At 40.4% G+C, this 26,526-nt stretch overlaps 1 protein-coding gene across 3 annotated transcripts; it reads right to left on the reverse strand.

Moving 5' to 3' along the window:
• Positions 1 to 2,749: 2,749 nt before the first annotated feature.
• Positions 2,750 to 26,467, reverse strand: QTRT2 (queuine tRNA-ribosyltransferase accessory subunit 2). 3 transcript variants are annotated; one of them, XM_033432140.2, is made up of 10 exons: positions 26,313 to 26,425; positions 21,961 to 22,204; positions 19,928 to 20,148; positions 19,128 to 19,183; positions 17,348 to 17,424; positions 15,179 to 15,391; positions 10,987 to 11,186; positions 8,706 to 8,857; positions 6,884 to 7,001; positions 2,750 to 5,057 (listed from the first exon to the last, which is right to left on the reverse strand). In XM_033432140.2, exons 2-10 carry the CDS (start codon positions 21,970 to 21,972, stop codon positions 5,039 to 5,041), a joined length of 1,068 nt encoding a protein of 355 aa, XP_033288031.1. In that variant the 5' UTR covers positions 21,973 to 22,204; positions 26,313 to 26,425; the 3' UTR covers positions 2,750 to 5,038. The 3 variants fall into 3 exon arrangements, with proteins under 3 accessions (XP_033288031.1, XP_049566280.1, XP_004272092.1); XM_049710323.1 differs by having other exon boundaries at positions 2,750 to 5,217; positions 26,313 to 26,424; XM_004272044.4 differs by lacking the exon at positions 21,961 to 22,204 and having other exon boundaries at positions 2,750 to 5,217; positions 26,313 to 26,467.
• Positions 26,468 to 26,526: the final 59 nt, after the last annotated feature.

The raw sequence follows: 26,526 nt of genomic DNA on the forward strand, positions 1-26,526 counted from the left end.
GCTTGCCTAGCGTAAAGTGAGATAAAGCCACACTAACGAGACATTCAGCCTAGGTCCCACCACGTATTGCTGTGCCAGTCACTTCTAAGCAGCGCTCAGCTGGCGAAAATCTGAAGATAATGCCTCAACTATTCTGAAAATATTCGTTCCCTCGACAAACAGTAATTGAGCTGTGTCGCCAGGACTATTGCTGTTAATGCTGGAAGGTGTGATAGGAGACCTTATGTCCTTGTACCAACTGGTTTTGTGAGTCAGAAAGGATCCTTGGAAAGCGGGTACTGGGAAATCACTGCTGACCCTGGAAGGGCACAGCCCGGCAGGAAATAGGGTAGGACGGGGGAGAGCCAAAACGGTAACTGGAAAGAAATATGCTTCTGTCTTAAACTCCTTAAGAGGAAAGACACCGTCACTGCTCCTCTTTCTTCTCCAGGCCTGACATTTCTCAACCATAAAATAGGTTGAACAAGGCGACCCATACCTTCCCTTTGGGCAGGTTTGGAATGGCTCCGGGAGTTATCTGGGGATTGTGCCAGGGAGTTGGGACAACATAGGGATCTCTTTAAAAAAAAAAATACAATTACTTTATTGATTTCTTAGAATCAAATACTGCCAACTAGCATTAGTTCCACTCATACATCACTAAAAACAAAAGGATATTTCCTTGGTATTTCCAAGTGACGCATTACACAATGAACAAAAAAAGAAATTAAAATGCATCCTGATGAATTACGTAAACTGGTAATTTTTTTAATAAAAGCGTAACTAATAATTTGGTTCCTAACATGGGGATCTCTTAATGGGGAAATCTGTAATCAGCTGCAGGAAGTAGAAACTCTAGGTGCTCTTTCTATATATTTTTATGCATCACTGAGAAACTTTTAAATGTTAAAGATGTCAGTCTTCCCTCCAGATTCTAACCCAAAGGCTGCAAACTAGGCACACCTAGGTTTTGTCTAGCTAGCAGAATATTTTTTAAAAATTGATCCAGCATTTAAAAATTGTGAGTTTTCACGTGAAAATCCAGATTTTTTGGCTTCTCTGAAACACTGGAAGATCTGACAGCACTGGACCCACAGCAGCAGTTAGAAAGAGGTGGGTAGCAGCTGTCCTGTTTAGATGGGCATCTGCTCTCTAGTTTGACCATCCCCACCACTCACATTAGGGTGACCATATAACTTGTCCAAACAGGGCACTTTTGAGAGTAAAAGGGGATGCTGTTAGTAATGACGCCTGGACCACAGACATAAACCAGGACTGTTGTGAACAACGAGGATGTATGTTTACCCTACTTCACACTGCCTACACTGGGCTTGCTTTTCTGGTTTGGCCAACTGTTATTTGGGTTATATGGTCATAAGTCAGGGACGCCCATGAGGAAGAAGAGAGAGAAAAGGTGTAAAATGAGGAAGAGACTTGACGGTTGAAAAAAATAAAAGAAATGAAAAAGAATATTAGGATGAATGCCAATTACACCAAGCCTTCAGGTAAAGGCAGAGCCTTGCTGGTGGCTGGCTCGGCATGTAAGTTTGACCTTCCTGGCTCCCTGCCCCCCACAGCACTGTCAGTTTTAATAAGCTGTAATCCCATTGCTACCATCGAGACTAATCAAACTGCAGAGAGCAGCCTGTTCCTAATTAGGAAGGCACAGGATAATCATTTAACTCTGTGGTTTCTCAGTGAGCTCCAAGCTGCCTCAACAGGAAAAAACATCCTGGAGAAGATGGTTGCTTACACACTCTAATCTTGACCTTTTGATGGTCTTTGTTTGAAATTTTTATTAAAATGCTTTAATTACACAAGTATTTAGTTTGAAAAATGTTTTAAAAGAATCTTTTCCCTTTATTCCCAGAGAATAATAAAATATCCTTCCCCCAAGGCATATAGGAAACCTCAGACTCCTATTGACTCCCCACTTTAATTGATCGCAGACAGAAACCCTCTCGAAACCATTCAAGGAGTGATTACAGTCCCCAAACTGGGGTCAGGAAGGATTGGGGGACATGGAATGGCAACTCACGTTGAGCACCTACAGACCTACAGGTGCCAACACGGTACCATGGGCCACACAGGCCAGGGCCAGCTAGTCTCCAGTGCAGGACTGGAAACCAGGACTGAGCTACAGCAAAGGTCCAGAAGCACCCCGCACCTCGGGGCCAGAAGACCCACCTCTTCAGTCCTCACTTCTCGTAGCCCCTTCAACTCAGGAGTAAGCCACCAGGAAGAAGCTACTGCAACGGTTAACTGTTGAGTTTTAGTCAGATGGCGCCAAGTCTAACCTGGGAGCTGACTAGTGGTAGGTCCTTAGGCAAACTACTCAACCTTCCAGAAATTCCTGGTAGGCCCTCAGGCAGGCTACTCAACCTTCCCGAAACTCAGGCTAGGAATAATAGTATCAACGCTTCACAGCCATGCTCTAAGAGTCAATGAGATATGTGTGGAAAGCAGTTACTAAGGTGCCTGGCACAGTAAAAGTACTGCATAGATTGTGCCTATTATTATTTTTTTATTATGTGCTAGCATAGCCTTAAGGCCCTTGATTATATAATGTAAAAAGACAGGTGCATCCCTGAATCTCTTTCTTGGGATTCTGCATTTAGTGTGAGTGCACTTAAAACCATGACTACAGATGGAATAGTAGAGAACATTTCTGGTACCATGGAAATTTAACGGAGAACATTTCTGGTACCGTGGAAATTTAACGCTTTGTTTAATAGATTCATTATTATTTACAGGAAACCAGACTAGTATATTTTTTTAATTAAAAATGTTTATTGGCTATTGACCTTAATAGATTTACATTAAAGGAAAGGAACATTTTTTTCAAATGTGCTAATAAGAAAAAGACCTAGAAAAATGGACAAAGTTGGACAGAATTTTCGGTTTTGAACACAAATAAAACTCATAAATTTTATATGGATTCTGGGATATTTATTAATACTCCTCCAACAATGGGTTTGGCATTGAACAGGAGTTATAAACATATGAACAACTCCAATCCAATATATTTCAAAACAAGCAGATTCTTTTTTTAAAAAATAAATTTATTTATTTATTTTTGGCCACACTGGGTCTTCGTTGCTGCGCTCAGGCTTTCTCTAGTTGCGTTGAGCGGGGGCTGCTCTTCGTTGAGGTGCACAGGCTTCTCACTGCGATGGCTTCTCTTGTTGCGGAGCACAGGCTCTCGGTGCGCGGGCTTCAGTAGTTGCAGCACGCAGGCTCAGTAGTTGTGGCACATGTGCTTAGTTGCTCCGTGGCGTGTGGGATCTTCCCGGACCAGGGCTCGAACCCGTGTCCCCTGCCCTGGCAGGCGGATTTTTAACCACTGCGCCACCAGGGAAGCCCAAAACAAGCAGATTCTTGAGAAGAGAAACTCTGTCTTTCATAAGTATCCTTGCCATTAATTGGAGGAGAGGTTGTAAGAATATCCATGAATTCTGGAATTCATGAGCTTTGGAATTCATGGACGTTCTTAAACCACAATAAAAGAAAACAGTACAGATGGGCACCCTACATATAAAAATACAGTAACCACATAATAATTAAAAACAAAGTTCAGTAATGCCCACTAAAATGAACAAATAGAAAAATGTAGCACAAGAATGTAAAACAAATATATTTTATCCCCCTACAAACAAAACAAAGGCATCTTTTTGGTTCTGCTGTTTCTATAAAAACTATGTGTGAAACGTGCATGTATGTGTATTCTTATAGAAAACTTGACAAATATAGAAAAGCACAAAGAAAATAAAAATCACCTGTCACACCATCAACACGAATGTCATTCCTTTGACAAGAGCAGAAAAAAATTCAGAGAATCAGAGGTGATCAGCGAAGGTCTTCCCAGCCTCAGGACCTGCTGATGCCAATTTACCAACCACTTTAAAATCCAAATATCAAATATCTCTACTGTTGCCTGACTCCTGGCACCACTGCATTTTTCATCAGGCCAATAGTGATCAATAAACAAGGATACACATAAAGCTATGATTCCAATCTAAAACTTCTTGTTCCCCAAATATTAGAGCTAAATGGAACCTTAGAAATTAGTTTAGTACTATTCACTTTGCCTGTCCCCATTTATTCAGGAGGAAACAGGCATGGAGAGGTTAAGTGATTTGCCCAAGTGTCATAGTTGAGTAGAACTGAAACCCAATCCTCTAACTGGCAGGCCAGGGCTCTGTCCAAGTGAACACACGGTGACTGAATCTCCCCAGGTGATGTGGCTCCAGTTATTATGTGGTTCGACTCTTAATGAGCCTAAAAGGCAGACCACAGTGGATCTGCACGACCAGATGAAAGCAGCTAGGCAAACTTTCAGCTCCTAATAGGCAACTGCGCTGACTCTAGTGAGACAAGTCACAGAAAGACCATATGGTCAAACGAAGAGTGTGCCCTGGGCCAACTGGTCATTGGAGCAATGTGTGAGCTCCACATTCCGTGGAGATGTGAGCCTGGTTAAATCACAAGGTTGATTGCACTGCCAGGACAGCTTGGAAGGCACAAGTGTCGAAAAGAGACCCCTGAGAATATAAGGATTAAAATGAAGAAAACTCTTGAATCAGACAAATTCCTTCTTGGTCAACAGGCATGTGTCCACAGAGGTCATGCTACTCATGACCAATCAACTGCCTTCAAGCTCCAATCCAGCTCAGTGAACCCTCAGATTCTCATCATCCCCACTTCAAGGCTGTCCCTTCACATCTAAAGCTTTTATCTTTGACTAAACGAATCTCTGTTGACTAAAAGAGTTAGCGCAGAAATATTCAAGGTCAGGTTTCAATTCTTTCTGATCAATCTAGGTCATTCTAGGTCATTTCAGTCGTAAGAAGAAGTCTCTTTAGCCTCAGTACAGATGTTCCTTATCTGAGTAGACTTCATTCTCAAATATAAGTGATTAAAGTGAAGATTGCTTCCTGCTGTCTTCCTCCCACATCACAACCGTGGTGCAGGCTCAACGTGAAGAGTGAGGTTATGCGTACCAGGTCTCAAGACGCCTGCCTGTGGATGAGCTCTTTCAACTGTGCCAGTCGGTCACTTTTTAGTGCTTCCCGGATGGCCTGGAAAAATCCAAAGTAGTGTTCAAAGTTGTGCATCATGAGCAGGACGCCAGCCAACAGCTCGTTGGTCACCAGCAGATGGTGGATGTACGCACGAGTGTGATTCTTACAGCAGTAACAGGGACACCCTCTCACGAGTGGATCAAAGTCCTCCTGGTACCTGAGAAAGGAAGTTACAACGATATTCCGGAAAGTGAGGAAAACAAGACCTCGACAACCTAGACTAACCTACTCTGCTGGCACGCAACCAATAGTTAGTAACACAACTAGCAAATGTAGTGCCAGGCACCTGCTTAAGAAGGCAACGTGGTCAAAAGTTAACAGAGAGTACAATGGGCCGGGAGACTCAGGAGTCTTCCTCAGATGGATACGACCTCCTAGACTGAGGCTTACCAAGGAGCAGCAGAAGAGTCACGTGCTCGCTCCCCCCTGCTGAGCAGGGTTAGTCACACTGTACAGGCACACAAAAATGTCAGGAGACACTGTTCTGATGAATGACACTTTTCTCCCACTCGCCACCAGGGCTAATATTAGAAGAGATGATATGACCTTTTACTTGCATAGCTTTTTGCAGTTTACAAAAAACTTTTATGTATACTGTCTCATTTAATCTCTGTAACCACCCATGGAGATAGGCATTTTTCCTGTCACTTTACCAGTGAAGACTGCCAAGGGGTTTAAGAGGGAGGGCTATGGAGCAACAATGCCTGGGGTTGGTTCCTGGCTCACAACTCACTTGGGAAAGTCACTTAACCTCCCCCTGTGTCTTTGTTTTCTCATCTGAAATGTAATAAGGTAGTAACAGTGCCTACCTAATAAGAGTTGTTACAAGAATTAAATAAGTTAATATAGTAAAGGACACTGCTAGGTACATGCTAAGCACTATATACGTGCTACTTTCTACCAGCTATTAAAAAGAAGTTAAATGACTTGACCACGGTCACACAGTCACAAGCAAGGCTACTATCTGAACGCCAAATCTCCAAAACTTCTAGTGCTGATGATAAAAATATCGGAGTTTCCAATTATATCTATAATGTAAAGTGAATTTTAGTAGTAACCATTTATATTACCCTAGGTTTTTAAAAATGGAAATGAATCTCCTTGGCTATTTTTCAAGAAGTCAAATGTGATAAACGTCACCATTACAGACCTATAATCAAGAAATCACTATAGAAATAAGAACTAGGAATTTCATATTCTTTCATAAATTTTCAAGTCTGTCCCGTTACTAGATAGACATAAATAAGTCTGAGTCCCTAAAATGTCCCTTTACATAAGACCAAAAACACCCCAGCATTAAAGTGAGTATACCAAGTTCACAGAAAAACCGCTCACTGGTTCACTGATGATTTCCACTTTGGGCCAAATACAAAGTTATTAGATATCTTAGTTCAGTCTTTATAGAGGCAAATATTTTATTTAAGATTTATAATCTGTATATAACCAAGATGGCTTAAATTCCTTAAAATTTAAAAATTTTGTTGTAATATTTTATCTTGAAATCCTTATTTTACACTGTTATTATTTAAAGTAATCATAAGGAGTAAAGAACACCAAACAATGGATCTGGTCTAATTTTTCTGACAGCTCTTCTAAAACAACAGTTATCTAGCCTCAGTTTTCTGACAAGACAAAGTACACAAATTCATCTGCAGAAGAAAAGAGTTCTGCTGGCACTGAATTTGAGAAGGCCCAAGCAATATCCAACTATAAATATTTTTTGAAGTCATGAACTGAAAAGGGAACAGTTATATAAACTTTCAAAACAGACTGAAATTAAAAAGTCAGAGATCAAAATCCATACTTAAAAAAAAATTCCTTACTTTTTTTCCTTCAGATTAATTTCAAATGATGTCATTTCTCGGTTGCAGCTAGTTGTTTTACTCTTCTTTGTTTGATCCGCATATTTTCCTTCTTCCTGTGTCCCATTTTGTTGCAATACTAAAGGACAAACCAACAAAAAGGTCTTGAATGAAGATCAGATAAAGAGTGGCCATTGGGAGAATTTTATTTTAGTTACTATTTCATGCCCTTTGACTCTGTAATTCCACTCCTCAGAACTTATCAGAAGGAAATAGCACAAGAAAAACAAAGCAATATGTAACAAGATGATCAATGACCTATGATCTATAGTACTAAAACTTGGAGATTCAACTATGTCTAAGTGAACAGTAGTTACAAGTATATATCTTATAATTAAATGGGGACTTGAGTTGTTCCCTTGAACTCTTTGCTTTAAGAAAGAACATTCCTGGAATTGCAAGAGAAACACCAGGAATACTTATCTACTTGCCTCTCTTCAGAGCAGCTGGCTCTTTGCATAGTAACTAGTGTTACTAGGGGGAATTGCTGCCTACATTATGCAACTTATTCCTTTGGAATTTTCACTTTGTAATTGGCAAAAAGCCTCAATTTACTATACACACACACACGCACACAAATGTGATTCATAATACTTGCATAAAAATGTTCAAACTCAGTTTTCCCAATCATAAAGAAATTTGGCTTTCTCTGGCCCAAAAGGAACGTGTTTGTTACAGAGAATTCAATATCAGGGTCTTTGTAGAGTTTTGCGTATTCACGGTACAGAATGACTATCAGTCACCTATGTCCTGGCAGAGATAATTTCACTTGTAAATGAAGTCATGAACATGTATAAAGTGTTTATGGTGTGCCTATCCAAATACATTACGTTATAGTCTGTCTAAAAGACAGTAAAATTGACCTCCTCTACATATGAATTTGATCAACTTGATTGATTTTGTTTCTAGAACTAATTCCATTTAGATTAACGCTTCAGTTGCTTTATAGGAGTGTAACATATTCTGAATGAAATTTTCATCACTTGTGGGGAGTAAAATGAACCCTTAAAGAAGTCTCTGGCCCTACTCAAATTTAAGGTTGGCGGTGATAGAGCAAGAGTTCAACGGAGAGCAGGACGAGAGAAAGGAAAGCACACTCTGAAGGCCAGACGGAAGGCCAGGCACACAACATTCTCCTGAAACACTGTGGAGACACTTCAAGGGACCCCAACCCAAAGTCTGTATCCTGGTTCCTTTTCTACTGCCAGTTAAATGTTAGAAACTGAAACTGCTTTTCTTGACCTCTGAATAACTAAACACTAAAAGAAAATGGCAGTGCTTCAAAGCACCATTAGCAGAGGAAAACTGCTTTCACATCTCAGTATGTATAAAAAACCAAAAAAGCAAAAGTAACACTAGGATCAGAGGGGATGAGACTCCCTGTGTATTAATAGCATGGGGTTTGCAAAAAGCAGACAAGAACTCTTTTGTGAAAAAACAAATTAACTTTTACCAAGCAGTTCAAAGGTTTTCTTTTCTTAGATTTTCATCACTATTCACTCTGAATGTTCTTTTTTCAGGTTGTTAATAGAAGAGGTTTTGTTTTTCTTGGTTCTGCTCACTACAAAATCACTTCCTAATATTGATGAGCTATGTGTATAGTATTAAGTGCCTGGTTTTGTGTGCCAACATGCCGGGCGTACAGATAAGAAACAAAGACATAGTTTTATAAAAGGCTGGCTTTATAGTATGCACATATTTCTGGCTTGTAACTCAAGGCAAAAATTGATAGGAAATAGAGAGAATTTAAGGGTAACAGAGAGATTAACTTCAAAAGACCTACATGTCTCTTCAGGAATCGGCTGGTAATCAAAGCTGAAAGTGAGGGCACATCCCCGCTCTGTTGCTAGATAAGGGAAAAAACTCTCAAATAAGTCCACTCCTCTTTCAATACACTCAAGCACCTCATCTGGCTGGCTAACACCGCAGATGAGCCTGTGAAAATAATATGAACAGTGACATAAGAACAATGCCAGGAATGAAATCAGAGAGTCTTTCCAGAGGGCATTAACAGTAATAATAACAAAAATCATGGTTAGCGTGGCAGGCAGCAGATAAGGAGGTGTATGGAAAGAACATAGAGCTTTGGAGGCAGAGAGACCTGGACCAGAATCCCTACTTGTTGTGTTACTTTGGGAAGGTTTCTTAACCTTTCTGAGTTTTAGTTTTCTCATTTTAAAAACAACAGCAAGAATACATACCTCATAGACTGGTTGTAAGGATTAATGAGATATTCGCAAAAGCACAAAGTGTAGTTTCTGCCCCAAAGAGAAGCTTAACAAAGGTTAGTTTTCCTTCCCTTCTCATCCCTTCTGAAATAACCTCCGTAGTCTCAGACTGAACTTTGTAGTCTTCCTATTCACTACATAAGATTTTTTTAGTGCAAAGCTGTGTGCTTTATTTCCCCTTCAAATACTCTTCCATGTTTTAACTGTATTTTGCTTATAATTCTTTTTCATAATTGCTTCAAGAAAGACATTTTTATCTACTGTATTCTTCATGGGTTCATTTACGAAGCAATTCTTGCTCTCGGAATTTCAACTCTGCCCACAGGCTCTAAGTTTTCTTTATGCTTCTTTATATCTTCTCCATTAATAAAATGTCTGCATGGTAGAATGAGATGGTATTTCCAGAGGCAATGGGTAATGAATTCTGAGAGTGTTACTAACATTCAACCAGGTTTTGCCACTAAAACGAGATGGGGAAATGCACTAGACTAGGGCTGGCTGGCTGGCTGCTATTTTTTATGTTTGTTTTTCTACTCATAGGTCCCTTTTACAAACTGGCAGAGAAAAGCTTATAGACTCCCTGATTTCTAAAAGAAGTCCAAAAAAAGGCTTATGTAATATTAAACAACTAGAACCCTTAAATATATGCTGGTTTTTCTGACTACAGTTTCCTTCAAGTAATGTCATGTTTTAGAACTCCTCTCCAACTGAAGCTGGCATTTCTACACACTTATAGAAAGAAAAACAATCCCAGCTTTCAAATCCAGTAACAGACATCTGTGAGCACTTAACTCAAAAGGAGTCCAGAAAATGACTAGAAATACTAGTGCTGAATTATCATCTGCACCAGAATGAAATAAGCACAGGAGGCAAAGCAATGAACACAGAGAGCTAGGATAAAACTGGGGCGGGCGGAGCGGGGGGAGGGGGGAATGCTGGCTGGGGTGATGGCAATATCTTGCTCTGGCTGGTGTTTACACAAGCATATATATGAATAAAAATTCATCCGGGTATACATAAGATTCATATACTTAACTGCAAGCTATACCTGGATTTTTTAAAAAGAGTAAAATTACATACACATATCCAGCAGCCCAAGGGGTATAAAGCAGCACCCCATAATCAAACCTCTTAATATATCTGTAGGAAAAAAGCATGAATATTCATATCAACTGGGATAAAAGACTACGGTTTTTTAAAAAGAAAAAATTTGAATAGTCTTATAAGACATTGGCTATACTCAGAAACTTGGGGATTTTTAGCTCTGAATCTTGCAGATCACTCTTCTCTCCAGCACATAATGAATCCTGTGACTGATGGAAAGAACCAATCCCACTAGGGTTGCCAGTGCCCTTGATTTCAAAAAATAATACCACTCACTACCTGCCTCAAATCTAAGAACTTCTTAAAGGACCTTATTGACAGAACCCATCTTCATTCCACTAGGCATCCCAGGTCTGTCCTCAACTTTACTTGCTTAAGGCCAGAGTTCCACATGACTTTCTATCTGTCCCCAGGCACCAGGTTATAGTGAATAAAGAACAATATTTACAATTGGCACAAGGATGAGGGGAACCAGTATAACACTTGCCCTCACTTATAATGAGGATCAAATTAATTCACATGGCAGTGTCCTCTGGTCTACATTCTGAAATCAAAGGCAAGACAGCCTTGATGGAAACTTCCTCCACAGTCTGCCTCAGCAGACTCAGCCCAGAAAGAACGTAATCAAAACATCAAAAGACACACCCACGTACAGACTGCGTACCACACATTCGGCAGCACCCCTGCTCTGCAGCCCACCAGGATCGACCTGCACCCTGTCTGAACACTAGCCTCGGTTTGTGCTCCGGTAGCTCCGCAGTGACTGACGACAGCAAGTGCAGTCTAGTCTCCAGGGTTGTTGGAGTCCCTTGAAAGCCATCCAGAAGGAAGCCACCTACAGGCCGCTTGGCTGTCTCTCGTGCTGACCTCAGCCTCTCCTCCATCACATCTCCACCTTCAATCACTCCAATGATCATACTTTTCTGGAGGACCTAAGGGAAGAAAGGATTGAACGCTTTTAACTGTTTCCAGTAGTGGAGACCTTTGTTTAAATGAGCCTTACCGCCTTCCTAAGAACCCTTAGGGCTCCAAAGAACACAATTTGAAAGCCACTCAAAAAGGGAAGAAAAGACCGAAGAGAAGCTGAGGCAATCAACATAGTTAATCAGGCTTTAGCGTAGATTAAATTAAGCACACACCAAGCAGGTATAAGAGGAAAAGAACAAAAGCAACAGTTTTAATTTCTATAAATGGCTATCTTGGTCTACCTTAGGTTACTTCTAAATCTCTTAGTTAGTAATAACTTTAGAAACTGCAAAACTGTTTGGACGGAACAACTGACTGTCGATTTGGAAAAACATAAAACAAAAATTACTACTGTACACCATCCTCAAAAATAAATTCCAGGGCTTCCCTGGTGGCGCAGTGGTTGAGAGTCCGCCTGCCGATTCAGGGACACGGGTTCGTGACCCGGTCCGGGAAGATCCTACATGCCGCGGGGCGGCTGGGCCCGTGAGCCATGGCCGCTGAGCCTGCGCGTCCAGAGCCTGTGCTCCGCAACGGGAGAGGCCACAACAGTGAGAGGCCCGCATACCGCAAAAAAATAAATAAATTCCAGACGGCCCTAAGATCTAAACATAAAAAATATAGTTATACAAGTATTAGAAGAATAGGTTGAATATTTTTATAGTCTTGAGATAAGGAAGGCCTTTCAAAGCAAGCTAAAGCTTACAGGAAAGGGCAGACATATTTGAGTACAAAAACAATAAAAATTCCCTAGTGAAATATACTATCAACAAAGACAAAGGGGAACTTATTCTTTGGAGGAACACATAAATGTCTACACCATAGGTAAAGCTCCGACAAATCCTCTAAGGAAATGACAACCCCATAGAAATCTAGGCAAATATGTGACTATGAACTTCAGAAAAACAAATGTGAATGCCCCGTACATATCTGGAGAGCTTACTAAACCTCACAAGTAAGGAAATGAAAACTGGAAATAATTCGATACCATTTTTGCCCATCACACTGACAAAAAAGTTAAAGACAGAAAGCAACATAGCAGAGGTAAAAGTGTTAGAGAAATGGCACTTATATACCCTGATAACTAGAGAGAATAAAAATTAGTTCAGCCTCTTGGGAGGGCAAGTAGATAACACTTACCAAAACGTCAATGCTTTTATCTTTATATATCCTAAAATTCCACTTCTAAGAATATCTCCTACAAATATATTCATTCATATGCACCAAGGTTTATTTGCGAAAGATGTTTAGAATAATTAAAAACTGGAAACATGCTAAACATCCATCAATAGAATAAAGGCTTGGGCTTCCCTGGTGGCGCAGTGGTTGAGAGTCCGCCTGCCGATGCAGGGGACACGGGTTCGTGCCCCGGTCGGGGAAGATCCCACATGCTGCGGAGTGGCTGGGCCCGTGAGCCATGGCCGCTGAGCCTGCACGTCCAGAGCCTGTGCTCCGCAATGGGAGAGGCCACAACAGTGAGAGGCCCGGGTACAACAACAACAACAACAAAAAAATAGAGTAAAGGCTTAAGTAAAGTATCAATATAATATGTTCATAGTAGGCTTCCTATATAGCTGTTTTAAAAAGAAAGCAGAACATATATTAACATATACATTGACAGGAAAAGAGTTTCAAGATATTGTTAAACAAAAACAAGCAAATTTTTGAATAGATGATTATATTCATGTAATAAAAACCACATATAGGCATGCATATATGTAATATTTATGTGTATGGAACTGTAAAAAAATAAGGTTTGCAAGGAAAAACACCAATCAACAGTGGCTCTCTGGTAGAAGAGAGGGATGGGGAGGGAGCCTGGAAGGCTATAAAGAGGGAATTTTGCTTTTTGGTTTAAGTAGGAGGAATACAATCAGTCTACTCCTCCAGAAAGAACACTTCATCTGCTGCGCGGAGAATGAATGAGGGGAGGGTAGAATGGGGTAGAAGACGACTTTAATCATCCAGGGAAAGACGAAGAAGAACTGGACTAAGGCAGTGGCGGGGTGGGGGGTGGGGGTGAAGAGGAGAAAGAGGATTTGAAACCTCATCAGGAGGTACAATCAACTCAACCTGACCGATTAGTTGCCTGGGGAGAGGATGAAGACAAAAATCTAGGAGGACTCCTGGCTCCAATTTCAGAAGTCCAGGGAGATGACGAGAGGAGCAAAGACAGGGGATCCTAAGAAAACAGTGGAGGGTGAGGCAAGATGATTATTCTCTTTCATGCATTCTGGGTTTGAGGTATCAGCCACTGAACATACGGACCGAAAGTCAGGGATATGTATATAAAGTGTGACTGCCCAGCCTAGAGAGAACGGTAGGTGCTTGACACAGTGCTGCCACTCCCCACGCCTGCTGCCATGGCAGACAGAGCCAGCCAGCGGGCCGCCCTCACCCCGTTGCACCTGGGAGCAGCTCCAAGCACCTTGAGATGGAACTCATTTGCCATCCCTGGCCTAGGGAATGCATGGAGAAGGAAAGAAAGCCGACAACAGAACCTTGGGGAGCTTCAATATTTAAGGGCATTCAGAGGAAGAGGAGTCAGTGAATCAGAGGGGAAAAAATCACAGGAAGAGGAAAAGATGTATGCCACCATACAAAGGAGACAGTTACAAGGCCTGCCCCTTTCCCTGACCAGTACAGCCCCATCTGGGAAATTCATTTTCATGGTGTAAGAACTATAACCATATAATTTATTGTCTAAAACGGGACACATTTAAAAGTAAAAGGGGGCACTATCAATAATCATGTCAAGACAATAGCGTGAGCATAAGGGGTACAGAGAGGGACCCCTGCATTTGACCAACACACAGAAACAACGTGAAATGGTCAGGCTGACTTAAAGGGATTTGAGGCTCATCTAATAATCATGCTCCGTCACACGCCCTGTCCTCCCTTTCTCCTCATCCAAACATTACTTATCCTACGAGGATAATTACTGGCTCAAAACAATTGCTAGCAAACAACTGTTGGCAGAGCTAACGATGTAGACCCACAGCCATGGCCCCACGCTGGACCCTTATTGCCCATACTGAGAGTTCTATTAAGAACGACAAGTAAGCTTCCTCTAATTATTTCATGTATATTAACTTGATTAGCCAAATTATATTTTTTATTGGTAAACTCAAAATAATGATGTTTTTGAAACTCCGTGCGCTTTTGCTGTAGTGGGGCCCACTTGTTGCTCAGGATTACTCTACATAAATGATCAGACACTGAAAGCTTCTCCTCTGATCATATCTCCTGTTCTCCCACCTCCTCTGCTCTCTCCTAATGAACCCTTCCTTTTCCAGCTTTATTAACTCTGCTATCAAGATCCTTTATTCACTGCTACAGCTTCATCTTCCCCAGCTCATGAGATGATGAGGTTACTGTGCCTTAAGGAGACAAGAAGGGTGGGGAGGGGCACATTCCAGACTTATTTAGGGAACTGGAACCAAGGTGGAGTGAAAAACTGAGTATTACTTGGATATTAAAAGGGGTCTTGAAAGACTCAAATCTCTGGGATGAGGAGCTGGGGGCTGCCACAAAGGGAGACAGAGTATTGAGGGAGAGCCGAAGGAAGAGCAGGTGAGAGGAGGGGAGACGCTGAGTTTGGTTATCTCTGAGTTTGAGGTGCATGTGAGGAATACTCTAGTGACAGAACCTAGCAAAGGCCTGTGGTTATGTAATTCTGAAGCTAAGTAGAGTGATCTCCATTACATACACAAGTTTAGAATTTTCAGCAATTTAAACTAAGGGGAGCTGCCCAGGGAGAACAAATAGTGAGGGGTGAAAAGAGAGCCTAAGACAGAATCCTAAAGAGCAATAAAACAATCAGGAAAAAAAATCAGGTGAGAGTAAGAGACCAAGAAATGAGGAGCAGAGAAGCAGAAGGAGGAGAAAGGGTGGTATCTTGGAACGTAAATGAGCGAGAGTTTCTAAGAGAAAGGAGTGGTGAGTGGCACGGCTTTACCTCTGACTCTTCCTGTAGCTTCAGACAATTATCCAGGAATAGAAGCGATCGGTCAACAGACTTTCTGGCTCTCTTTATGGAAGTGGCTTCATCACACGTTGCCTCTCCATCTGAAAGGCACTGGAACCAGTCTGGCTGAAGGGCCTGCTGAATTGCCATGAACTTGGAGGCAGTCATTTCCACTCGTCCTCCAACACCCCACACAGACACTGACTGCCACAGGACAAGACGATGAGGGATTCGGAAGAGTAACATGAAAAGAAAAAGAAAATAATAAAATGATCAAAGCAATCCTGAACTCAACTCTTCTTTACAGATGGAGAGATGGTGGCAATTCAATATCCTACACACGGTGGGTAAAGAGGTTTCCTATACTATATTCCAAATTCTCTAAGGACCTGATAGCTCAGAGGCACTCCGATAAAGTCTTTCAACGGCCACACAAGCCAACTTCTGAGTTAGCACTCAGAATTCTATAATTACTTTTCCAGAAGCCCAGTCTTCCATTCTCCGCCACACCCTGCTGTTCCTGAATACACCACAGACTTTAATTCTTCTGTCTTTGATCACATTGTTCCTTTTCACTGAAATGGCCTTCCCCTACTTCTCTGCCTGGTAAAATACTATTCAAGACATAAGAGTTCAAATACCATCTACTCTGTTGTGTTCCTTCAACGCTACTAGGCATAATCAATTGCTCACTCTTATAAGCTCTTTCAGCAATTTGTATTTATTTCTTTCACAGAAAAGATAGCCCTGGGGCTTCCCTGGTGGCGTAGTGGTTAAGAATCCACCTGCCAATGCAGGCGACACGGGTTTGATGCCTGGTCCGGGAAGATCCCACATGCCGTGGAACAACTAAGCCCGTGTACCACAACTACTGAGCCTGCGCTCTACAGCCCGCAAGCCACAACTACTGGGCCCATGCGCCACAAATACTGAAGCCTGCATGCCTAGAGCCCATGCTCTGCAACAAGAGAAGCCACTGCAATGAGAAGCCCACGCACCACAACGAAGAGTAGCCCGCACTCGCTGCAACTAGAGAAAGCCCATGAGCAGCAACAAAGACCCAACACAGCCATAAATAAACAAACAAAGGAAAAAAGAAAGAAAAAGAAAAGATAGCCCTTATCACACCATTGTATATATGTCTGACTAGAGTATCCGAATTCATGGTTGTGCCCCAAGTGCACAGTCTGGGGCCTCATACATTATTAATGTTAGTAAGTGTTTACTAGATTGAGTTAGATACAGAAATATGTGCAAAGACATAAATCCCATAGTACACAAGAATCTCTATATGTACCTTTGGTTACTCCTTTCCCTACAGCATCTCTCTTCTTAGAAGAGATGGACATAAATGCGAGGCCACACATAATCTTTTTATTCTGGCACAAGAACACTGTTTAAATGAATCCTTTCTCCCTTATAAATGGAACAGACAACCGAGGTCAAAATATTTTCTTTTGAATTCAAATTACAAAATAAAAAGAAGTGTAAAACAGAAGACAAATTTAAAATAGTTACCTTAGGTAAGATTAATAGATATTGTTGATATCAATAAAGTGGGTGCAAGAAAAGTAACTGTTTGTAAAGTGGCAATATATACTAAAGCTTTTCTAGAATGCTGTCCTCAGGGACAATGCAATGGGGCCATATCTCAGGTTAAAACTTTTAAGGAAGTCCTTTGAATACTGTTTTTCACCAGCTAAAATCTCCAGCTTTTTCAAATTCTGTTCTAAAAAGCAGTATTATACTGAGATTCTACTATATATAGTTATACATGTGATAATACTCGTCAGCAACTTTCCCCACTATTCCTGAGGTTGTTAAAACTTCAAATAAAGCATGGTATCAAAAGACTATTGTTTTCTACCATCATAGCAATTTCTTTTTTTGGCATGTACTTGACCTTTCTCTACTCCCAAATTTTGGGCAACAATGAAAAAGCTGAGGATACAGTCCTTACCTTAACCTTATCCTTGGGCTGCCCCACTCTAACTCCTATGAACCACACCATCCCACTATAGTCGTAGAAATAAAGAGAAGGCATAAAGGGGTCTGGAATGGTTCAGCATCCCAAGCAGTGGGATCCTTGCAGCTGAGAGATCCCATAGGCTGACTTCCTGAGAAAAGCCTTCAGCCTTGGAGGACCTTCTGAGAACATACCTTATTTGTTACATAACCAGCTGGGCAAGGACTGACTGGATCATGCAGGGAGCAGTACAAGAGTGATTCTGGCATGCCTGTATAAACATAAAAAAAGAACCCTTGAGAGGACTTACATCAACAATTACACTGTGTTGTAACAGAGAGCAGCTTCATAATGTGTACCGCTGGATAAAGCAAGTCTAAAACACAATAAATTGCTCATACTTTATCTTAGAATTGTAGGAGGCCTGTCAACATGAATGAAAAGATTACTTTGAAACCTACTAATCTAAAAGAAGAATTAAATGTAAAGGTTCATGTCTGAAGACATAGCGAGTTGCTACAAAGGAAAGGTATAACCTGAAGTATGATACAATGAAAGTGTTTAATGATATGTTGACCCTGCTTGATTTGCTTTGAAGAATTTAATATCAAGTATGGTCATTCTAGGCACTATTCAAGGGGAACTAGCTACTGGAAAGATGAAATTATACAGTCAATAGGTAATCCTATTAATAATAAATCCAGCCCACACCATGGGTCCCTAGGGGCAGAATTATAGAAAAGCTGTAGGACATTGCAAATGGATCTCATTTTCAATAAGTTTCATTTACTCAAGATGCCAGTTTCTTAGGTTCTTTAATCAAAAAGATAGTTGTTTAAAAAAAAATCCAAAAAAAGTTTACTAAGCCATATGTACTTAAATTTCATATGCTGCATTTTCATAAGAAAAAAAATAGAATTTTGCTGAAAAAAGACCAAAAATATAAAGCAAACAAAAATCTCTGCAGTTCTCCACCTTATTGTCTACAATTTCAATTATTACAATTATCTCTACAAAGCTTGTATTAGCTATTTTCACTTAATTATACGCTTGTATATTTTAAAGCTGGTTATTAAAATGGGTCTCAGATCAAGGAAGACGATATTATATAAATTCCTCTCCTGAAACACAGGCCCTTGTGACAACCAAGTCGTCATGCAGTTTCCCTCAGAAGCAGAGGACTGAACAACCAATGGAAGCAGGATTTTCATTCATTTAAGTGAGTCCTAGATATTGGGAAAAAGCTTCAAGAGAAAATGGTCTACTGAAGAATTGGTTCTCTGGCTGTCCCTGCTAAGCTTTTCCTATAAATAAATGGACACACAGATCAGCATTCAAAATCCTATTTCTGGAACAGAAGATAATATTAACATATCAGAATATAGCTGAATATAGACTCTTCATCCTCTGCCTTATGTTTTAGGCGCAAACATGACAAGCCTGCTTTGGATCTTAGGTGTGTCCCATGCAGTCCTTCACCTCTAGGTCTCTGCTCTTTGCCTGGAGTGTCTGCTCACACCTGTCTACCACCACCACTGCACCCACCTCCTGACCTGGCTAACTCCTACTCTTCCTTGACCCAGCTAAGGCGCCCCGTCATCTTCTTTGTCAAGAATACTTCCTTTATTCTGACCTCCTTCCACATGGACCCAACAGCAGGTTATGTGTTCCTTCCTCTGGGCTCTCATGATACATGTATCTACACCTGATCCTGCAAATGTAGTCACCACACTCTACTAGAATTACCTGTTTATCTTTATCCCAACTAGGCTCTGAGTTTCATGAGGGCAGCAGTTGTTTCCCACTCATCTTTGAATCCCCAGTTCAAAGGCGTTCCTGGTTCTTACTCATTAAATGCTTATTAAATTAATGAATAAATAGATGTATGAATGAAGGATCAAAGAATAAACAGCATCTCCAACCTCCAAATTAATACACCACAAGGCACACACAAATAACTTGATTAATTTTTACCTATAAACTTTCCAACTCCTTCCTTATATTCTGCCAAGACTTCGTGATGTTCTGCCCTGTAAGCAAAACAGAAAACTATGTAACATAATAATGAATCATTCTAGATACTCTATGCAACAACTGAAGCCCTCTTCCCACCCAAACAAGCTACGTGACAGTAAATGTAGTCTCAAAAAACCAAGTACACCATTATTCAAGAGTCCCCACTCATTAGGTTGGGTTCACTAGCCAGAGCAAAGCTCTTCAATTTGCAAGTGGTTCTGTGAGAGGAGAAATTGGCAAAGAGCAATAGCCTCAGAATATCTAGATTTTCTTCTTTCCCTTGTCCCTTTAAAATCACTGTTATTAACACAATCTTACAGAGTTATTTGATCTTATAGCAGATTCTTCAATTAGGGATGAGGTCAGTATGTACATTACACAAAATGATCTCACTCCTTAGTTGTTTCCCTAGAGTAGAACATGTGCAGAGACAGAGAAAACTTTGAGGCTGGTGCGTGAAGACAGCCCCTAGGTTCCAAGTTTAGCCCTCATAGAGCATTCCAGGCCCTGTCACCCCTGGGAGCAGTGGCAATGAGGGCGGTATGGAAAAGTGAAGCAGCTCTATCACGTAGGTCTGGCCCATGATTCCAGATTAGGGCCAGATGATGTACAATATTTGGTATCTCTCTTCTGATTTCATTCTAAAAAACCTACAGATTTTGCACGTAAGCAAAAAAGTCTTTCTCTTTACCACACCTTATTAAGGTAACCAAGCTGCTGCCAGGGTTGACATGTGAATGACCAGGTCTCATACTTACAGTGATGACAGTGTAAGCTGAGCCATGGCAGGAACCCCGTGGATTTTATGCAGTGTGTGATGGGTCAGGTGTGGGGCAGAGCCAGTCTTGGTGTACAGAAGGCAGCCTGGAATGTCCATGGTGCAGTCCCCTGTTTTGCCTAGGTTTTTTATTTTTCCTAGGCGACAGCCATTAACCACCTTGGTAAGACTTAGCTTCATCCTAAGGGGTTCCTCTAGGTCCTGATAAGAAAAGTACATTACATTCAGAAGGAGTTCCATGACATCTAAAAAGTAAACATTTTTCCAAGCAAACTACAAAAAAAAAAAAATGATAGCATGTTTGTTATTACTTCCAGTCTAGGATTTTTTTAGATATCAGGAATAGGGGAATGGGAAAAGACACAGAGAGAATAAGACACCTTCCCCAAAGTCCCAGCACAATATGTTGACATCAACCACATTTAAATTCAGTCATGGAAATTTTGTCTGAGCTGATGGAAACCAAACAAACAGAAGGACAGAAGTAAAGACTAATCATGGAAAGAGCACTGTGAAGCCAAGGATTGCTCTCAGTCATGAAAATGTGTATAGAGAAAGGTCATACTGCTTAGGAAATACTGATTACTGATTTGATCTATTTTTTTTCTTTCTCTAATTTGAGAGAATACTAGGCAACATAGCAATTTTTCCTAATATGTAATTAAATGAAGAAAACAGATTCCAAAACAGCATTCTGCTGTTTATTAAAATATATGGAAGAACATACATCAAAAAATAAACAGAGGTTATGTCAGAGAGGTGGGATTATTCTCCAACTTTGTTCTTATACGGTGTCCAAACAGAGGTGAGAAACTGTGTGGGCATCCATGCAATTCGTAAGCAACGTTTCATTATTCTTATAATTGGGAAGGAAAAAGATATACTTTCTAAATTCCACAGATACACAGGGAAAAAAATCAGAAAACATGGTCAATTACTTTGTTGGACTGTGTTAATTTATTATTCACTGAAGCAAATCCTAGGCCCCACTTCTTTTTTTTTGCGGCACGCAGGCCTCTGCTGCGGCCTCTCCCGCTGCGGAGCACAGGCTCCGGACGCGCAGGCCCAGCGGCCATGGCTCACGGGCCCAGCCGCTCCGCGGCATGTGGGATCCTCCCGGACCGGGACACAAACCCGCGTCCCCTACATCGGCAGGCGGACTCCCAACCACTGCGCCACCAGGGAAGCCCATGGGCCCCACTTCTTTAAATGCCCTGTAAAACTCAGTGACCAGGCATGGCAGATCATTTGCAAAATGTCACTGGATATTCAGCATTTTGAAATACCAGCGTCTCTGCAGCAAGTATTGATACCATACCCTCTGGACTTTTTGCCAGTTAGGCTAGGCCCAGTTTTATTAATAGATAAATTAATACAGCTCTCTGAGAGGTTCCAACCTTAGATCCTATCCTCTTAAGCATTATACTAAACCACACGCTGAAAGTCAACCATTGTTTAAGATGTTACCAAATAAATAAGCATTATTTATCATTATTTAAAAAATATTCAGGGATGTATATATTACTTTTTTGGGAGTTATAAATTTTTATATTGAAATAAAATAGTTAAGTCTTTTGAATTTTAGAAATAAGAATAACTACTTTCCGTATGGTTCAATAAGTGATTTCATGTTAAACATGAATTATAAAAAATAGTATAAGTATTTGGGGAAAGGCTGGTCAATTTTCTGTGACTCTACCTTCATTATTTCAAGTTATCACAAAGATAAAATGTCTCACTGGAACCCAAAGAAATGGAGAGTGTTAAGAGAAAAAAGTTATTATGTTTTAACAAAGGGTAATATAAAAGCTATTTTTTTAAAGCCATGCTATTACACATTAAAACTGTTAAAATAAAAGAAAGTTTATACCAAAAAAAACCCATAATTACAGGCTAATGAGAATGTAATATAGAAAATACAAGAGAATACAAAAGAAGAGTCATTAGTTTATACAATCATATTCCTTTTTTTAAAAAAGATTTATTTATTTATTATTTATTTATTTTATTTACTTTTGGCTGCATCGGGTCTTAGTTGTGGCACGTGGGATCTTCGTTGAGGCATGCGGGATCTTTCCTTGCAGCTCGCGGGCTTCTCTCTAGTTGTGGTGTGCGGGTTTTCTCTAGTTGTGGCTCGTGGCGTTCAGAGTGCATGGGTATCCCCCAGGCTCTCTCATTGAGGCGTGCGAGCTCAGTAGTTGTGGTGTGCAGGCTTGAGGGATCTTAGTTCCCTGACTAGGGATCGAACCCGCGTCCCCTGCATTGTAAGGTGGATTCTTTACCACTGGACCACCAGGGAAGTCCCTCATACTCCTTATTGATTTATCAAATAATACACATAACCTTCTGGTTTCAAGTGATAAAAATCTTTTAAACTAACAGAGCTTGGAAGCCATTTGTAGCAAAGTTAAAGAATGTATTTTGCAATCTAAGTTAAGTTCTAGAGAACTAAAGCGGGGGAAGCACGAAAGTAAGAAACTCACTTCAAAGTTAATGAATCAACCCTATTATTCTATTAGAATCAACAAATATGGAACAATAGGTTTTTGAAACATAAATATGAACTAATGAAAATTTAATGGACCAAGATTACTAATACTACAACAACTTAGCGCTTACTACCCTCACACACATCTGAGAATGGAAGAAACTGCATTGTCCCGCGTGTTTTCAGAAAGGCCTAGAGAGAAGAATTTGCTGGTTCCTCCCCTTACTCCAAAAGTTCTGTCTCATCTGAGCTGCTTAAGTTTTGTAAAGAGTTTAAATGTACACAAGAGTTGTATTTTTTAAATTAAATCCATATAAAAGTAGGAAGAGTCTTCATAGGATAAAATTAGCATGTTTGAAAAATGAAGTTTAGGATTCTAGAATGCTACCAATTTTTATTATTATCTCTCCCCATCAAACCCTCCTTTCATTTTTCCAGTTTATTAATAAGTAACATAAAAGACTGACAATCAAAGCTGCTGACAAGCATGAGATAATGTGCTTTTCCATGTCAAGTTAACTCAATTCCAGGTAAAAACAACAAACCGCAGTGCTTTAGTAAACTTCTGTTTAACATCCCAGGTAATGTATGATTGCCATCAGACTTCAGAAATGCTGAAAATAGTTAAGTCTGACCATTACTACCAGAGACGCCAAACTGAGAGCTCCTCATGGACCATCCCCTCTGCCGTTCCACAATAACAAATCTGAGGCTAAGCAAGATTAATCAGACTTAGTCTAGAACCCAGGTCTCTGCCAAGAGGCCTGAGCTTTTGATTACACCTTTGAAGTGAGAGTAATACAATGTCTGTATATCTCCTCTTCCCACTCTTTCCTCAATTGAAGAAATAGCTTCCTTCATTCTCAACCCAAGGTCTGTCATTACAGGTCCATAGTAGTTCTAGAGGACCTCAGCCACCATGCTCTTAGATGCAGAGATGGGTCCTCCTGTGATACAATGCACAAAAGTTTAATCTCCATAACTTTAAGGATGAAATTGAAAATCCTTAGCTTAGTGTACTGAACCCACTAGATCAGCTGGAGAGAAATACCCACTTGGTTCTCTCCACAGTATGGGACTCTGATGCTGTGTACTCACATTCTACTGTTTGGGGTTTCTTAAGAGTCCTACCCTAATCACAGTAAATGGACACAGCATCAAAGGAAAAAGTATAAGCAAGGAAAAGTAGACAAATGTGTCTAAAGAAAAGTATTGTAATAGATAAATTGTTACTGGTGATTCTGTGTATTGTGAGGATGAATGCAAATATGAAGAAATCTGAGGAAAGCATCAGAGAATGTACTTTAGCTGGAAATCAACATTTAAAAAATAACATGCAACTTTGTCCAGCTTTGAACCCAGCTTTCCTTTCCTCATTACTGATCAATTTGTGGTTAGTGTTTTTATAACTGCACATCTTTTCTAGGGGCTTGAACACAAAAAGTTTTTATTATGGAGTAATGTAAATATATACACACATATTCATGTACATATTTTTAAAACATGCTTTTGGAGTGATATAGTCTATTAATCCAAGCAAAGTTCTCAAGAAACAAACTAACGGTCTCCAAAATATTAACTGGTTTTTATTTGGCTTCATATCATTACCCTTTTCCCTTTCACTTGTTGTGAGTCTCTTCTAAGATTTCTGGGGTTGTCTCTTCTCAATATACAAACATCTACATTTTCACTTCCTGGTAAAGTCTTAAAAAACCATTAAAAGAGCCATTTGGAAATAATGGTTAATGGAAAAACTCTTAATCACTTTAAGGACAAGTAGATCTATGCTTTTACAAGGGCTAACCAAGATTCCCTGCACTTGTGGCAGCATTGTACATATCTTAATACCTCCATTGCCACATATTTCTCCCCTCCTTCCATCTCCTTAGGAAAAAAGGGATTTTTTAATGTTCCTTAATGGATTCTCTACAGACTGTCATGGAAAGATGAACACAATGCACTGAGGGAAAAGAGCAGGCTTAGGTGAACAGATATTTTGCAAAAGAAAAATTGCGTATATATATTTATAAATATGCACACACAAACACACACTGTACACTGTCTGTATATGCATGCAAAAAAAGTCTGAAGGACTTCTAAACAATATGGTGCACTGAGCTGATTAAGAAAGACATACAGAAATGATGGACTCTAAAATCCTAGAAACTAGCAATGGAAGATGAGGAGGAAACTATTCAGAGGTACTATTCTAAAATTCTTAAACTATTTGGGAGGAGGAGCGAGATCATGAATAATGTTAAACTTTAAGTATGCGTGTTAAAAATTTTTAAGTAAGCATTAAAAGATTACTGAAAATGGATAATTCCCATTCCGCTGGGGAGGGGCAGGGAAGGATCAAGAAAAATTGGTTAATACTTAAGGGAAAAAAAGAGGAAAAGAGACCAAAAAGCACACCAGAAATAGAAAATACAAAATAAGACGGCAGGAGTAAGTCCAAATATGCCAGTAATCACAATAAAAGTTAAATTAGTTTCACCTATTTAAAGAAATAACAACAACAGTAGCAACATTTATTGGGTGTTTACTGTGTATCAGGTCCTGTTATTCACGTTAACTCCACTATTATGTACTGTCATGTCAATCTAAGGCAGATGCTATTATTACGGGCATTTTACAGATGAGGAAACTGAGGCTAAAAAAGTGACCATTTACAAAGTGGCAGAGCCACTTAAATCATAGAAATCTGCCTTTAGAGGCTGTACTCTAATAGGCTGGTAGTCTGTTAGAAGTCCCATCTTGTCCATAAACACATGCAATGTTTACAAATTAACTGTAATGTTAAGATATAATGTTACAGTCATATTTTCCATTTTGCTATACTGTCATTACTGTTCTTGTCTTCCTTTATCTCCCTTCTCTGCCTCTATCCATCCTCCAACCTCTACAACCTTTCTATATATGCACACAAACATTTAAGTATACTTGTATGGGAAAGGGTGTTTTTTAATTAAAAAAATGCAAATATACTATACTATAAGCACTTCTCTGAAATCTGCTTTTCGCCCAGGAATACACAACGGATATTTTTCCTGAAGAAGAGACACAGAATTTAACTTACCCTTTAAAATAACTACTTCATGATACTGCATAGCTTGGATGTAACACAGTTTAATCTACCATCACCCTTCTGATGAACACTCAAGTTACAGAACAGGTCCTTGATTGCTGCAGTAGTCTTGAGGGCACAGCTTCCCTGATTTTTTTTGGACAAATCTCAAGTCTATTTCAGTTTACGTTTCCTGGCAGAGTTCTCTACATACATTGATTTTTTAATGGGTACCACACTCTAATGATTTAGGTACTATAGCTCCCATTTTGCAGATGAGTAAATCGAGGGTCCGAGAGTTATTAAACAAGTTGCGTAAGGTCATACAACTACAAAGTAGCTGGGTCTAAATCTCTACCCTGCCTTATGAACCTACATATCCCAGCATGCACTGTCCCCGGGAACACTTAGGCTCAGTCAGTAACGATGGATTTAGCTTCACTCCATGGGCCATCTCCAGGGGCCCCAGACCTCGCGAAGCGCTTAGATCAGGTATTCGAGATCGGTCCAACCCTCCCAAGCATCCTGGGGAGTCTAGAAAAAACTTGCGCACGGAAACTTGACCTTTAAGCAGAGCCCGGTCGAAAGGAGACACTTTTCTCTCTGAGATGCGGTGAGGCTCACACGATTTGGGAGAATCTGGATTTATAGAAGCCAGGATCCACCAGGAGACCCAGAAAAATGAAAGAGACATAGCGCCAGTACAACCGCAACACAACCAGGAAGCGTCTAGACGCGACGCGACTCTCTCGCAGCAGCCTCCCCTTACGCGTAGCAGCTCCCACACCAACAGGAAAAGGGGGCACTTACCTGCAAACCTCCCAACTTTTTTGGGCTTGAGACCCCTTAAGCTCCTCGCCGTTCGCTACCACGTGTCCAGCTTTCAGAATTCTCGGCTCCCTGAACCACCGCCTCCGATGCAGAGCCAATCAGGGAGCATTGCGTCATCACCGGGCGCCAGGAAAAGGCAAAGGTAATTGAAAATGAGCTTCGGTGTTTGCAAGGCCGAGGGACTGCTACCGTC

This window comes from Orcinus orca, chromosome 5 (assembly GCF_937001465.1).
Source record: "Orcinus orca chromosome 5, mOrcOrc1.1, whole genome shotgun sequence".
NCBI lineage: Eukaryota > Metazoa > Chordata > Mammalia > Artiodactyla > Delphinidae > Orcinus > Orcinus orca.

Bases quoted from the DNA above. Each gene is read 5' to 3' on its own strand.
- QTRT2 (XM_049710323.1), bottom strand. The intron at 11,187-15,178 runs GTAAAGCCGTGC...TTCTTCCCTTAG, and splicing joins AGCTACAGGAAGAGTCAGAG to GTCCTCCAGAAAAGTATGAT. The intron at 8,858-10,986 runs GCTAGTGTTCAG...TTATTTTCACAG, and splicing joins CTACCGGAGCACAAACCGAG to GCTCATCTGCGGTGTTAGCC.